The sequence below is a fragment of the Myxocyprinus asiaticus genome, chromosome 39 (assembly GCF_019703515.2).
Source record: "Myxocyprinus asiaticus isolate MX2 ecotype Aquarium Trade chromosome 39, UBuf_Myxa_2, whole genome shotgun sequence".
Classification (NCBI taxonomy): Eukaryota; Metazoa; Chordata; class Actinopteri; order Cypriniformes; family Catostomidae; genus Myxocyprinus; species Myxocyprinus asiaticus.
This window is the reverse complement of record NC_059382.1, coordinates 798,100-813,738: the sequence shown is the minus strand read 5'-3', so window position 1 is coordinate 813,738 and position 15,639 is coordinate 798,100. Positions and strand designations below refer to the sequence as shown.

Below are 15,639 nucleotides of genomic sequence, written 5' to 3'. Positions count from 1 at the left end.
CCTGTCACTCTCAGGTGCCATATTTGCCCTGGTTAATTTTTTACTTTGGTCTGTACACTTATTTTTACCAAGATCAATTTCAAACTTTTTCTTTCATCCTTTGTGTAAATCTATAGTATGTTTCTTGAGCATACTGGCATCCTAAACATTTAAGTAAACAGGGAAAAAAAAAAAAAAAAAACACCAACAGAAATAGAATCCAAAAATAAATAAATAAATAAATAACAAACAAACAAACAAACAAACAGGAGAAATAGAATAAAAACATAAAAATAATAAAAAGCAGGAGAAATAGAATACAAAATAAATAAAAATAATAAAAAAACAGGAGAAATAGAATCCAAAATAAAAAAATTAAAAAAAATTACAAAACAGGAGAAATAGAATCCAAAATAAAAAATTTTAAATAAATTAAAAAACAGGAGAAATAGAATCCAATAAATAAATAAAAAAAAAACAGGAGAAATAGAATAAAAAATAAATAAAAATAATAAAAAAAACAGGAGAAATAGAATCCAATAAATAAATAAAAAAACAGGAGAAATAGAATCCAATAAATAAATAAAAAAACAGGAGAAATAGAATAAAAAATAAATAATAATAATAATTAAAAAAAAAAACAGAAAATAGAATCCAAAATAAAAAAATTAAAATAAATTAAAAAACAGGAGAAATAGAATCCAATAAATAAATAAAAAAAAAAAAAACAGGAGAAATAGAATAAAAAATAAATAAAAATAATAAATACAAAAAAAACAGGAGAAATAGAATCCAAAAAACAAAACACAGGAGAAATTAAATAAAAAAAAAAATACAAACAAAAAAACAGGAGAAATAGAATCCAAAAACAAAAAGCAAAACAAAAACTAGCTAACTGTGTGAAATTAAGCTCCTAAAACAAGTGCTGGATTTGCATAAATCCAATGTTCACTATTTAACTTTGTCTTCATCACAAGAAAAAGAAAACTCACAAGACTGAGTGTGTGACATCCATTTATTACGCAATTATGAGAATATCAAATTACAAAGATCAGCTTATTAAACACCTGAATGTTCTGTAGTCAAACTATGAATACAGGAAAATTAAAAACAAGCCAAAAAAATAAAAAACCCAAATTGAGCAGGATTCAATTAAAATGGTTTCCATGTTTGCCTGAGAAAATCACATCATAGTGAAGGGAAGCAATTAGAAGAGACATGTTCTTTTAACTAAGAAAAGGTACTCAATATTAAACTGCCATGTGGCAAAACTAAACATTATCAGGCTGATTTATTAATTCTGTTAATGTTAATATCTCAGTTTGACCAGATTTCCCAATCAAAAGACGCAATTCACTGGACACATTCTTTTCTGGCTGATCTATAAATGCTACAACCAATCAGAATACACCGAGAGGTGGAAAAGAGTTACGGGTAATATCCCTTTAATGCATTTGAGTGTTTAAACTGAAGTTTATCCTCTAGAAAATGATTTGTGATGTAAAAATGCATGTATAGGACTCTCCACCTCTTGAATTTTCTCTTCAAAAATACACTCTAGATCTATAAAACAAGCTTGTATGAATGCATAAAAAAGAAAAAAAAAAAAAACATCAATAATTATTAAAAGTAATTCTTAATGAAATAACAAACGTTTGTTGGAGATATGTTCAGACGTGAATACAAATCACCTTTCTGATCAACAGCCACAAACACACGTTCACCAGGACGCCAATGGTCAGGTTCGTTTCAGGAAGGATGGCACAGAGAACTCTGGGACGGGTCGGGCTGCTCTAGCACCCTGCACAAGAGACCTTAAAGCCCCTAAACGCAGACATCAGCCCTGACCTCTGACCCCTCTGTAGTCCATTGGGCCTAACAGATGGAACAAGACCCGGAAACATACACACACACTTCTCAATCTGCACATACACGTGCGTGTGTGTGTGTGTGTGTGTGTGTGTGTTTGCTGCTGATCAGGCACGGTCTGGTACATGATAACAGGAAGTACCCTAATAGTCTGCGGCCAAAAATAAAACCAAATTGAGAGACACATACATCACCCCCCACCCCACCATTACTGTTACTCTAAAAACTACCAAAACACACAGGGAGACAGAGTGAGAGAGAGAAGACAGAAGATTAAGCACGTTCTCCGCGGATGCGGCGTGCCAGCTGGATGTCTTTGGGCATGATGGTGACACGTTTGGCGTGGATGGCGCACAGGTTAGTGTCTTCAAACAGACCCACCAGATACGCCTCACTGGCCTCCTGTAAACACACACACACACACACAGAGTTTTGTTATGTGCCAGTCACGAGTTTGATCAGTACAACAAGTTCAGTTTTGACCAACTGACCTGAAGGGCTCCAATGGCGGCGCTCTGGAAGCGCAGGTCGGTTTTAAAGTCCTGTGCGATCTCACGCACCAGACGCTGGAACGGAAGCTTTCGGATCAACAGCTCAGTGGACTTCTGGTACCGACGGATCTCACGCAGGGCCACAGTACCGGGCCTACAGAACATCAACACAACACATTAACACCTCATGATGGAGATGAACTCAGGGTCCATGTGATGAAATGACATCATCACCTGTAGCGATGGGGCTTCTTGACTCCTCCGGTGGAGGGCGCACTCTTACGAGCGGCTTTAGTCGCCAGCTGCTTACGGGGGGCTTTTCCTCCAGTGGACTTACGAGCGGTCTGCTTAGTACGGGCCATACTGACACACTATCACCCAAACACACATACACTCATTATTGCATATGATAAACAGTTATATCATGTTTGCTGTGAATGACTAAAAATCAAACATAAAGCTAGTTTGTTCAGTAAAATCAGATGAACGGTCCCTTTAAGATATTCTGACACTCAACACGGCGCTTGAAACAACCCCGAGTCTTTCCTGTCAATCATATCTCAAAGGCCCGCCTCATATTATTAGAATTAATATTCTGACCAATCACAGCACAGTAAATAAAGCAGGCGGTCCGTGCTAGTCCCGCCCTCCTCCTGTGCACATCATGGCGCTTGTTTGATAAGCGCCCAAAACCGAGCGAGAAAAAGAAACGAACTAACGATTAAACTTCGACAATTTCACTATCAATCTCTCTACTGATCCTGACAGTTACAGTCGGACTGCAAAGACGAGACTCCAAGGATGACATTATAGGGTGTTTAATGCGGGAATGCAGGCGTTTATGTGGATTTTCGGCGTTTGTGAATAATTGCTATATTTCTGATGGATTTTGCAGCTCGTGCGGCTGGCAGGCTTCAGTATTTTACTCACATTAACACAAACCCGCTTAAATGATCACGAATTAACACAGAAAAAACATGTTTTTAACCGATTCAGTTTTAAATTACACACACACTTACATAGACATGGTGTGGACAGTCTTACCTTTGTTCAAGTGATGTTTTATAATGATATTTAGAGCTCAGCTTCAGTGTTGTTTACCGTTCTCGCGCACAATGGCAGCGGAAATGCACCAATCAGCGGCTCCCACAATGCACCGCTGTTACACTCACGGATGCTCATCGCAGTACATACTACAACATGTCATCATGTGCTTATTAAATGTATTTTCAGACACATTCACCACTAAAAATACACATTAACAGTACAGCAGTCTACACAATTTGTAAGATGCACTGTCACAGCTAAATTACCATTTAAAGTCATTTTTTTATTTGATCACTGCTGCTCATTTTATAAGTTTCCTTAAGCCAGTTACACAATACATGATCTCAGTCTACCAGAGGCATCATGCCCATTCAAAGTAAGGGGGCACGTGCCCCCTCAAATATATAGGCCAAGAGGATTGTAATGGATTATTTGATCTTCCAAAAACATATTTTTACCTTCGATAAATACATTTAATGATTATTGCATGTAAAAATAAATAAATGTGTATGTGGCATTCTAAATTTAGTTTTTTTTTTTTTTTTTTTGTCAGTCCAATTGTCACATGTTCCGCTGAAGGCGACATCCCGTAGCTGCCTCGGATCGAGCTTATATGAAAAAGCACTTAATTAAATCAACTTATGTGCAGTTAACCTTTCCTAACTGTGTCTGTCTTAGTGGAACAGTCGATCTTCTTTCATAGTCTAATATAGATTGTCAGTATTTTAGTTTGATCGGTCACTGTTCATTTCCTTTGGTGCTGAAATGCATTTGACTGGTTTTGCAGCGTAACACTCTCTTTTTTCATGTTTAAAGAAAGCAGCAGTTCCTCTCCTTTCCGGTCATTATAAAAACTGTTGGTTTGGTTTCTTTTTTTTAAGTAATGTAAGGCAGTTTTACATGGTTCCTCTGTAGCAGCAGATTTTGTATCCGTTGAGAAAGGCAGAATGGATCGAGATGACCCGTGCTGTTTACGCTCTCTGTCTGGGAGAAACTGTAATGTGTCAAATAGTGATAGCAATCGCAATAACTGGCGTATTCCATGTTTTCTTGGCATGTTTCAGAAGATGAAAGACAAACCAATATGGTTTGCTTGGCGACATTTCCACAGTATTCGTCCAATCACTGTTATTGTAAATGGTGCAGCGACTCTCTCGTCTATGGGTTCTTATCTTTTATAAAACTGTACATCCTTGTTACCTTTCCTTGCATCATTTGCAAATTTTCTGTGAAATATCAAGAATATTTTTATTGGGGGGCCTGGGTATCTCAGCGAGTATTGACGCTGACTGTCACACCTGGAGTCACGAGTTTGAATCCAGGGTGTGCTGAGTGACTCCAGCCAGGTCTCCTAAGCAACCAAATTGGCCTGGTTGCTAGGGAAGGTAGAGTCACATGGGGTAACCTCCTCGTGGTCACTACGCCACATTAACCCAAGAGAAACAGCTGCAGGCCAGAGATCTCCAAAAGAGGGCGAGGTAACTCCAAAAGGGGGTGTCACTTCCACACACAGTTAGGTTAAAATACACATTAAACAGCTCAGATAATCACATTTTTAGCCATTTATCACTGTTCATCTGTCACAATAGCCCATGAAAAACATATTTATCGCATTTAAATGCCAGTTTGAATGCGCGTACAGTCGGGTTATGTCGCTGCAGGATTAAAAACACTTTGTTTAGTGAAACATTTGGCTGGATTGTACAGAACAGCATCAGAAATTAAGGGGGCTCAGGGCAAAAATGCCCCCAACATTCAAAATGTGGGGGCTTTTTTTTTTTTTTTTTGGTAACATCTAATATAGTTAACTTAATATACTAATATAGTCTTAGTGATTCACATTATGCCATAAAATACGAGTTATCATCGATTCATTCTTATGGTAATAAGTAATAAATTCCTAATCTTGAGAATTTGTACTAATGATGTATTTGACATTAATGAACAAGACAATTTATTTTTAAATGGTTGGAAAAAATAATATGCCCTCTTAAAGGTAAAAATGCCCCTGAAAATCAAACCCAGGTGTCAAAAATTGCCCCATAACGTATGTTAATTTCTGACACTGATACAGGAACATTGAGGCAACTTGACAATATGCTGACTGTTTGGACATATCTAGAGTGAGTTTAGATTCAAATTAGGCCACTTTTTGTCATTAAAACCTGAATTCACCTCAAACACTTTGTCAATTTAAACAGTTATGACTTTTGTAGCCACTTCAAAGTTTGTTCCCAACAACTGAAACCACTTGAAAAATGTATTTTACAGTCTAAACATTCATAAAACAGATTTGATTTTTAACAACTGAGAAAGACACTGGTGGAGAAATATTTCTATAAAAGAGACGACTCGACTCGGTAAGAGTTCAACACCAATTTATTGTCCATTTCCTTATCTGTGTAGTAAAAGATTTGCTTCTCAGACTTTACACACATATAAAAAAACAAAACATAATAACTTTGTGATAAAAACTACGAAAGGGTGTAGAAAAACCTGAGTGTGTGTCTGCTAAATATCTCACTAAAGGACTCATGAATGTATCAAATTGTATACAACAGGTACAGTCTTTCATCTGTTGCTACATATGCTCATCAATAACATAACTTATTCCAAGAACATAAATTATACAGAACTGAAAACCCCTCCAATCAGCATGTAGAGGATATTTAGGACCCAATCCCAGAATCCATCCGTGATATGGTATACACATTTGCCAATCTGTGAATCTCAGCGAAATAAAAGACAAATGAGAATACATTAAAGAAAAACATGAACAATACAGCTACAAAACAGTGTTTCACTATAATTCTGACCCTTTCAGTGAGGAATAGCAGAAGGACGAGGATGTTAGCACCTAAAATAATGGTCAAAAAAACAAACAAGTCCTCCACTTTTTAATCTTTATTCAGATTTAGCATAACCAAATTCTTTCAGACGCTAAATGTGGATTCAGCGCTTTCAGTCCTTTAGTTAACTTTGTTAGTTAGTACCCTGAGGACATAATAAGGTCCATCGCATCCAACAGTTTGCATGCTCATGTCATTTTCAAACTCTTGTGCATTAAACCATGCAACACTTCACAAGAGCACTAACACATACACAGAAAGATCTCACAATAACTGACACTCGAGTACAAAAATAAAGCTGAAGGTGAAGACAGATGGAAAGGTAAAAAGAAGAAAAGACAGAAGATTAAGCACGTTCTCCGCGGATGCGGCGTGCCAGCTGGATGTCTTTGGGCATGATGGTGACACGTTTGGCGTGGATGGCGCACAGGTTAGTGTCTTCAAACAGACCCACCAGGTACGCCTCACTGGCCTCCTGTAAACACACACACACACACAGAGTTATTGTCTATTTACATTAGCGACTAGTTCAATTAGATATTAGTGAGTTCTTTGTTGTCCATTAAAGAGTTTTGTTATGTGCCGGTCACGACTTTGATCAGTACAAGTTCAGTTTTTTTCCCCCAATTTGGAATGCCCAATTCCCAATGCGCTCTAAGCGTGGTGGCGTAGTGACTCGCCTCAATCCGGGAGGCGGAGGACGAATCTCAGTTGCCTCCACGTCTGAGACCGTCAATCCACGCATCTTATCACGTGACTTGTTGAGCGCGTTACCGTGGAGACATAACGCGTGTGGAGGCTTCACGCTATTCTCCGCGGCATCCACGCACAACTCATCACACGCACATTATAGCGACCATGAGGAGGTTACCCCATGTGACTTTACCCTCCCTAGCAACCGGGCCAATTTGGTTGCTTAGGAGACCTGGCTGGAGTCACTCAGCACACCCTGGATTCGAACTCATGACTCCAGGTGTGGTAGTCAGAGTTAATACTCGCTGAGATACCCAGGCCTCCGAACAATTTCAGTTTTGACCAACTGACCTGAAGGGCTCCAATGGCGGCGCTCTGGAAGCGCAGGTCGGTTTTAAAGTCCTGTGCGATCTCACGCACCAGACGCTGGAACGGAAGCTTTCGGATCAACAGCTCAGTGGACTTCTGGTACCGACGGATCTCACGCAGGGCCACAGTACCGGGCCTACAGAACATCAACACAACACATTAACACCTCATGATGGAGATGAACTCAGGGTCCATGTGATGAAATGACATCATCACCTGTAGCGATGGGGCTTCTTGACTCCTCCGGTGGAGGGCGCACTCTTACGAGCGGCTTTAGTCGCCAGCTGCTTACGGGGGGCTTTTCCTCCAGTGGACTTACGAGCGGTCTGCTTAGTACGGGCCATACTGACACACTATCACCCAAACACACATACACTCATTATTGCATATGATAAACAGTTATATCATGTTTGCTGTGAATGACTAAAAATCAAACATAAAGCTAGTTTGTTCAGTAAAATCAGATGAACGGTCCCTTTAAGATATTCTGACACTCAACACGGCGCTTGAAACAACCCTGAATAAATGATTTCAACTTTTAAGTGCCTCTAAAGCACTTGTTTCCTATACAACCGGTTCTTTTATTTGTTCTCATTTAATTAATTTAGTAATTGGTTAAAACATTAATGAAATGTGGGTCTCCTCGCGTAGATTAACGATACAGGTGCTTCCCTGGTCAAAGTGACACCTATCAATCAACCAGACGGCGAGGGCGTAACTAGTCTCTCTGCGCCAATCACCGTTCGGTGTGAAGCTAAGACACCGCCCCCTGGCGAGATGACGCAATGGCTACTTTGAAATTTGAGAGAACAAAATAGCACTTTATCGAGCGAGGCACAAGCGATATTAAAACAGCACATGATACATATGACGACATAGTCGCTAGTGTTCACTCTTAACAAGTATATCTGACAATCACTGAGAGCGAAAGTGTGAAATGAGGTTAATTGATCGATGACAAATGAAAGATATCGATTGAGCGCGACGCGTTTATAATGATTGCATGCGAGATATTGATACTATTTATAACCGGTCTTACTATGCTCGGTTCTCATTACCGTTAACCGGGCCGTGTGAAGCGTGTGTGCGGTGTAGACTCACCTAGAGAGGGTTTTATTCCGCAGCTGCGGGTTTCTGCCGTCTGTATGAAGAGTTTAAGGTGAAAGACTGTTTCAGTTTCCCATCGTGCACTGCGGCAGGAAGGCTTTCAGTACATTAAACACACAAACACTGTCTTTCTTTAATCATATACTATAATAGTTTTAACTTACTTTTATACGCTAAAAGCTCGATCTGTGATTACACGACACACCTCAAGCAATGTGACATGTTAAACTTCATTTATGCTATACTGTATATTTAAAGGAATATTCCGGGTTCAGTACAAGTGAAGCTCAATCGACAGCATGTGTTTCATAATGTTGATAAACACAAAAATTAATGTCGACTCGTCCCTCCTTTTCTTTAAATGTGTGTTCCAGTGAGACACTTACAATGGAAGTCAATGGGGTCAATCTGTAAACATTAAAATACTCACTGTTTCAAAAGTATAGACACAAGACATAAACAATATGTGTGTTAACATGATTTTACTGTCATAAAATCACTTACTGACCACATCTGTGGAAAGTTATAGACAATTTTACAACTTCGTTGCCATGACGATGCTGTAACCCCCCTAAAATGACCATAAAACGACAATTTAAACAACTTTACAGCTCAAATAATACACAGATTTTATTTAATTAAATGTAATACATTTTTAAAATGGTAAGCTTCACATTTCTGCCTTTAAACCATTCAAAAATTGACCCCATTGACTTCCATTGTAAGTGTCTCACTGGAACACAGATTTTTTTATATTATTATTATTTTCTCCCCAATTTGGAATGCCCAATTCCCAATGCGCTCTAAGTCCTCGTGGTGGCGTAGTGACTCGCCTCAATCCGGGTGATGGAGGACGAATCTCAGTTGCGTCCGCGTCTGAGACCGTCAATCCGCGCATCTTATCATGTGGCTTGTTGAGCGTGTTACCATGGAGACGTAGCGCATGTGGAGGCTTCACGCTATTCTCCGCGGCATCCTCACACAACTCACCACGTGCCCCACCGAGAGTGAACCACATTATAGTGACCACGAGGAGGTTACCCCATGTGACTCTACCCTCCCTAGCAACCAGGCCAATTTGGTTGCTTAGGAGACCTGACTGGAGTCACTCAGCACACCTGGATTCGAACTCACGACTCCAGGTGTGATAGTCAGCGTTAATACTCGCTGAGCTACCCAGACCCCCAGAACACAGATTTTTAAAGAAAAGGAGGGATGAGTCAAAATGTATTTTTGTGGTAATCAACATTATGCCACAAATGCTGTCGATTTAGCTTAACTTGTATTGAACCCGGAATATTCCTTTAAATTAAAACAATTTAAAGAACATTTTTCTAATTTGTATAATTATTATACATGCAGATTTATGAGCTCATATCAGCACTAGGACTGTAAACGAACTGAAAAAAAAACAAAAAGCTAAAAAGGATATTAAAAGGGTTGAAACAGTTGGATGACATGCTAACATACTCACACTATTTCTGCTGTATATACAGTACATATGACAGAAATAAGAATAGTATGTTAGTATGCCATTCTGAACTCAGCTCTACAGCACCTAAAATAAACACTTCCCTTATCCACTCGTGTACATTTACAAAAAAAGTTGTCCATGTTATTTTTCAACTTCCCTATTACACTAAACACCTCTCCTGTTCCTCTGTTCTTCTTTTTATTTCCTATCTAATACTAAATAACCAAAAACTGAAAAAGTATGCCACCATGGGTGTATGACACTACTGAAGTGACAGGATGGCTGCCAATTCAAAAACATAAAAACAAGAATAATTAATGAATAGAAATAGTGGGCTTTCAAGATGTCCTTTTGTGCTCGGTTCCAGTTTATTTGAAAATACTTTCAGACCCTTCACTCAGTGTTCAGGTGGCTGTTTTTGCTAGTTTCTCAAGCATATAATGGAAATCAAATATCACATGACATGTTCTGGATTAATGCAGCAACACACCAGTTTTATTGCGTTTGCTACAGAAGTTACAGACCTGAGAATTATAACTCTTAGTATAAGAAAGATGGCGTTATAAAGTATGTAATTAGACACATTACAGATGTCAAATGAGGTCTTTAATACACACAAGGCAGCAGTTTGTAGGGCACTCGCCGACAATATTCTCGCCAGGTGTCTTCGTGCTTCATCGGACACGAATCTTCGATCTCACTGGCTCGTTTCCTCAATACATTAAATCACTGCAGCGCATGCAGGTATGGCAGAATGCTGGTGAACCCTACAAAACCAGAGGTAAGTTACTCATATACATATACAGTGGTGTGAAAAAGTGTTTGCCCCCTTCCTGATTTCTTATTTTTTGCATGTTTGTCACACTTAAATGTTTCAGATCATCAAACAAGTTTAAATATTAGTCAAAGATAACACAAGTAAACACAAAATGCAGTTTTTAAATGAAGGTTGTTATTATTAAGGGAAAACAAAATCCAAACCTACATAGCCCTGTGTGAAAAAGTGATTGCCCCCTAAACCTAATAACTGGTTGGGCCACCCTTAGCAGCAACAACTGCAATCAAGCGTTTGCGATAACTTGCAATGAGTCTTTTACAGCGCTGTGGAGGAATTTTGGCCCACTCATCTTTGCAGAATTGTTGTAATTCAGCCACATTGGAGGGTTTTCGAGCATGAACTGTCTTTTTAAGGTCATGCCACAGCATCTCAATAGGATTCAGGTCAGGACTTTGACTAGGCCACTCCAAAGTCTTCATTTTGTTTTTCTTCAGCCATTCAGAGGTGGACTTGCTGGTGTGTTTTGGATCATTGTCCTGCTGCAGAACCCAAGTTCGCTTCAGCTTGAGGTCACGAACAGATGGCCGGACATTCTCCTTCAGGATTTTTTGGTAGACAGCAGAATTCAAGGTTTCATTTATCACAGCAAGTCTTCCAGGTCCTGAAGCAGCAAAACAGCCCCAGACCATCACACTACCACCACCATATTTTACTGTTGGTATGATGTTCTTTTTCTGAAATGCGGTGTTACTTTTACGCCAGATGTAATGGGACACACACCTTCCAAAAAGTTCAACTTTTGTCTCGTCAGTCCACAGAGTATTTTCCCAAAAGTCTTGGGGATCATCAAGATGTTTTCTGGCAAAAATGAGACGAGCCTTAATGTTCTTTTTGCTCAGCAGTGGTTTTCGTCTTGGAACTCTGCCATGCAGGCCATTTTTGCCCAGTCTCTTTCATATAGTGGAGTCATGAACACTGACCTTAACTGAGGCAAGTGAGGCCTGCAGTTCTTTGGATGTTGTTGTGGGGTCTTTTGTGACCTCTTGGATGAGTCGTCGCTGCGCTCTTGGGGTAATTTTGGTCGGCCGGCCACTCCTGGGAAGGTTCACCACTGTTCCATGTTTTCGCCATTTGTGGATAATGGCTCTCACTGTGGTTCTCTGGAGTCCCAAAGCTTTAGAAATGTCTTTATAACCTTTTCCAGACTGATAGATCTCAATTACTTTCTTTCTCATTTGTTCCTGAATTTCTTTGGATCTCGGCATGATGTCTAGCTTTTGAAGATCTTTTGGTCTACTTCACTTTGTCAGGCAGGTCCTATTTAAGTGATTTCTTGATTGAGAACAGGTGTGGCAGTAACCTGGCCTGGGTGTGGCTAGAGAAATTGAACTCAGGTGTGATAAACCGTTTTAACAGGTGGGGCAAACACTTTTTCACACAGGGCCATGTAGGTTTGGATTTTGTTTTCCCTTAACAATAACAACCTTCATTTAAAAACTGCATTTTGTGTTTACTTGTGTTATCTTTGACTAATATTTAAACTTGTTTGATGATCTGAAACATTTAAGTGTGACAAACATGCAAAAAAATAAGAAATCAGGAAGGGGGCAAACACTTTTTCACACCACTTTAAGTACTGTTTTAATCAAATTATTTTGATTAGTTTAGCATTTTCTTTTAAAATCAGCATTGAATTAAACTCATTATTTGAACACATCTGCAGGTAACTGTACCACAGGGGAAACATTGGGCAATCATCATCAGAATGTCTCCTAAGTAGTTTGGGTGTCGGACCCAACTGAACCATCCTGGGACCAGGAGACTGTGTTCTGGATACGGATCATCTGCAGGCCTTTGAAAGAACACACAACAATATTGATCAGGCCAACACATTTTAAAGAAAGCAAAATACAAGAAAACACTTACAAGCGTAGGATTTCTGCAGACTCCATCCTTCTGTTCACTGGACAGGTAATAAATCAAGAAGCCAATACTTCACATCTGGAGTCATGAGTTTGAATCCAGGGTGTGCTGAATGACTCCAGCCAGGTCTCCTAAGCAACCAAATTGGCCCGGTTGCTAGGGAGGGTAGAGTCACATGGGGTAACCTCCTCGTGGTCACTATAATGTGGTTCTCGCTCTCGGTGGGGCGTGTGGTGAGTTGTGCGTGGATGCCGCGGAGAATAGCGTGAAGCCTCCACATGCGCTATGTCTCCGCGGTAACGCACTCAACAAGCCACGTTATAAGATGCGTGGATTGACGGTCTCAGACGCGGAGGCAACTGAGATTCGTCCTCTGCCACCCGGATTGAGGCGAGTCACTACACCACCACGAGGACTTAGAGCGCATTGGGAATTGGGCACGCCAAAATTGGGGGAGAAAAAAAAAAGAAGCCAATACCTGTCAAAGAGAGGACAGGTGAGCAGTCTCTAAAGTTTAGCGGTAAAAGATCATGAATTTACAGGTTATTCAGGTTATTAAGACGTGCTATGTCAAGTTACAATTGCGTTATGCACAATCAAACGTGAGCTCTATTGATTAATGAAGATGTTTCTCACCAAACAGCAGACAGGAAATGGACTTGATTGGGTCTCTGAAGAAGACCGGGATCCAGATAAACTCGGCCAGAATCATAACGAACCCAAAAGTATTTATTTACTTATTTGGTATGCAGTATTGTAATAAGCTGGATAATGAGCAGATGGTCATTTTCGCAAAATAAACACCAACAGAAGTGACAAGACCACCCTGTCTGGGTTTATTTTGCAATAGTGACTGGCTGACTGCGCATTATCCCTTGCATATTACAAAAACATGCAAAACACAAAAACAAACTCGCTGTATATGATCTTTACACATGATTTGTGTGTTTTGTTGTACCTGTGTTGTGGTAGTAAACGTGTGCGGAGGAGTGTGTCGTGACTGGGCATGGGTACAGCGCCAGACTGAACATCAGAGCGACACTCATGCCAACACTGACCAGCGCAAACGGTCTGTCGGTCACACTGCTGGCCCGCAGAACCACAGACCCAGTAACAAAACCACACTCACCAGAAACGCAGACGCACAGCTGATGATGTTACCATCATAACATGAAACTTTACACGGTTAACCACAAAACTGTCTCTAAACAGAAGGACCAATCTCAGAAAAACTGTAATCACCTTCATCTAAAATCCACTACAGCCCATCTTACCCTCAGTCACCTGTATAATGAAGGATAAATGAAGACAAACATAACACTTTCATCAACACACTTCAAATCCAGTAAAAATATCGTCAATCTTAAAACAAGATACATTTACTTGAGCAGAAACATTGTTTAGGATAATGTTGTTGGTTGTGCAATTTGCTCTTGGATTTTCCCAATTATTTTTCCATAGAAAGTTAATAAAATCCTTCATAAAAGAGTTGTGCACCATGAACCAAAGCAACCAGCTCTGAGGTGAATCACAACATCACAAACTTTGATTTGAAGCAAAAAGTATTTAAATATCAGACAAAAAGACAAAGATACAAGACTGTGTACTGAACATCTTTAATGAGGGAATGAACTACAATCCCATGATTTAAAGTTCACTATTTTCATTATACTGTTGATATAAGAAAATAAACAATATATTTTAATTTTATTGCAAAATATTCAGACATTTATACAAATATGTAAGTACTTTGAGACACGATTGCATCATTCACAGTGTATCATGGGAGTGGGCGGAGCTGCAGAGCTCTTCTCTGATTGGTGGATCTCTCTTCAGGATTATGGGTAGTGTAGTTCGTCCAGGAATTCTGTTATTAAACACGATTTTTCAAAAATTAGGATGAAATAATGCAGAAGGATTACCATTGATTAACAACCGCAGAGCTCAGCGTCGGTCTGTCTTTACAGGTTTATAAGTAAGTTAGCGTTAATAATTTATTCACCTGTGGAGAAAATGAGTGGGATTTTAACTTCCAGAACCAGACTGTTGCTCTCTATTGAACTGGCAGAATGCTCAAGGGGAACCACCATGGTACAGTGAAAGGCTTGATGGTGACCCCTTAAAATGCTCAAAATGTTCACTCATCCTGTATTGGTGTGGCAAACTGATAGCAACCCTTCTAAAATGTCATACACATAATCCTCATCAAATTTCTATTAATAAATAAACAGTAAGATTTCAATTCTGGTTTATAATTCGAGATTGTACACATTTACTCCCGTCTGGTCTCACCTGTCCATCAGGTAGATAATAGAGCGCCCCCTGTAGGCCAGTGAATAACAGTACCACAGAAACAGCTGTCCAGTCCCAGATGGGCAATCCAGAATAACCGAGCAGAACCCACGAATCAGAGGAGTGACAGCCATCAAGCAGCATGACAAGAGACACTCCCAACAAAACACACACCAGGAACAGTTCTGTCTCACACACACACACACACACACATACAAACACAGACACACTCACTCACACACAGACAGACACACAGACACACAGACACACTCCCACACAAACACACACACACAGGAACAGTTCTGTCTCACACACACACACACACACACACACACACACACACACACACACACACACACAGACAGACACACAGACACACTCACAAACACACACACAGACACAGACACAGACACACTCACACACAGACACACACGCACACAGACACACACGCACACAGACACACACGCACACACACAGACAGACAGACACACTCACACACACACACACACACACACACACACACAGACAGACACACTCACAAACACACACTCAGACACACTCGCACAGACAGACACACACTCGCACAGACAGACACATACTCGCACACACACAGACACACTCGCACACACAGACACTCACAGACAGATGCACACACAGACACTCACAGACAGATACACTCACAAACACACACACACACACACACTCACTCACTCATTCACACAGACTCACACACAGACACACACACTCGCACACACACACTCACCCACT

The 15,639-nt window shown here is 40.0% G+C and overlaps 2 protein-coding genes across 3 annotated transcripts; both read right to left on the bottom strand.

The window, feature by feature from the left end:
* Positions 1-980: 980 nt before the first annotated feature.
* Positions 981-8,533, bottom strand: LOC127430074 (histone H3.3A). Of its 2 annotated transcripts, none has more exons than XM_051679528.1 (4): positions 8,399-8,533; positions 2,574-2,710; positions 2,340-2,493; positions 981-2,250 (listed from the first exon to the last, which is right to left on the bottom strand). In XM_051679528.1, exons 2-4 carry the CDS (start codon positions 2,699-2,701, stop codon positions 2,122-2,124), a joined length of 411 nt encoding a protein of 136 aa, XP_051535488.1. In that variant the 5' UTR covers positions 2,702-2,710; positions 8,399-8,533; the 3' UTR covers positions 981-2,121. The 2 variants fall into 2 exon arrangements, with proteins under 2 accessions (XP_051535488.1, XP_051535487.1); XM_051679527.1 differs by lacking the exon at positions 8,399-8,533 and adding an exon at positions 3,384-3,529.
* On the bottom strand, positions 5,748-8,533 carry LOC127430075 (histone H3.3A). Its single transcript, XM_051679529.1, has 4 exons — positions 8,399-8,533; positions 7,514-7,650; positions 7,280-7,433; positions 5,748-6,710 (listed from the first exon to the last, which is right to left on the bottom strand). Exons 2-4 carry the CDS (start codon positions 7,639-7,641, stop codon positions 6,582-6,584), a joined length of 411 nt encoding a protein of 136 aa, XP_051535489.1. The 5' UTR covers positions 7,642-7,650; positions 8,399-8,533; the 3' UTR covers positions 5,748-6,581.
* Positions 8,534-15,639: the final 7,106 nt, after the last annotated feature.

Bases quoted from the DNA above. Each gene is read 5' to 3' on its own strand.
- LOC127430074 (XM_051679528.1), bottom strand. From the start codon at position 2,701: ATGGCCCGTACTAAGCAGACCGCTCGTAAGTCCACTGGAGGAAAAGCC. The intron at 2,494-2,573 runs GTGATGATGTCA...GATGTTCTGTAG, and splicing joins AAGAAGCCCCATCGCTACAG to GCCCGGTACTGTGGCCCTGC. The intron at 2,251-2,339 runs GTCAGTTGGTCA...GTGTGTTTACAG, and splicing joins CCGCCATTGGAGCCCTTCAG to GAGGCCAGTGAGGCGTATCT.
- LOC127430075 (XM_051679529.1), bottom strand. From the start codon at position 7,641: ATGGCCCGTACTAAGCAGACCGCTCGTAAGTCCACTGGAGGAAAAGCC. The intron at 7,434-7,513 runs GTGATGATGTCA...GATGTTCTGTAG, and splicing joins AAGAAGCCCCATCGCTACAG to GCCCGGTACTGTGGCCCTGC. The intron at 6,711-7,279 runs GTCAGTTGGTCA...GTGTGTTTACAG, and splicing joins CCGCCATTGGAGCCCTTCAG to GAGGCCAGTGAGGCGTACCT.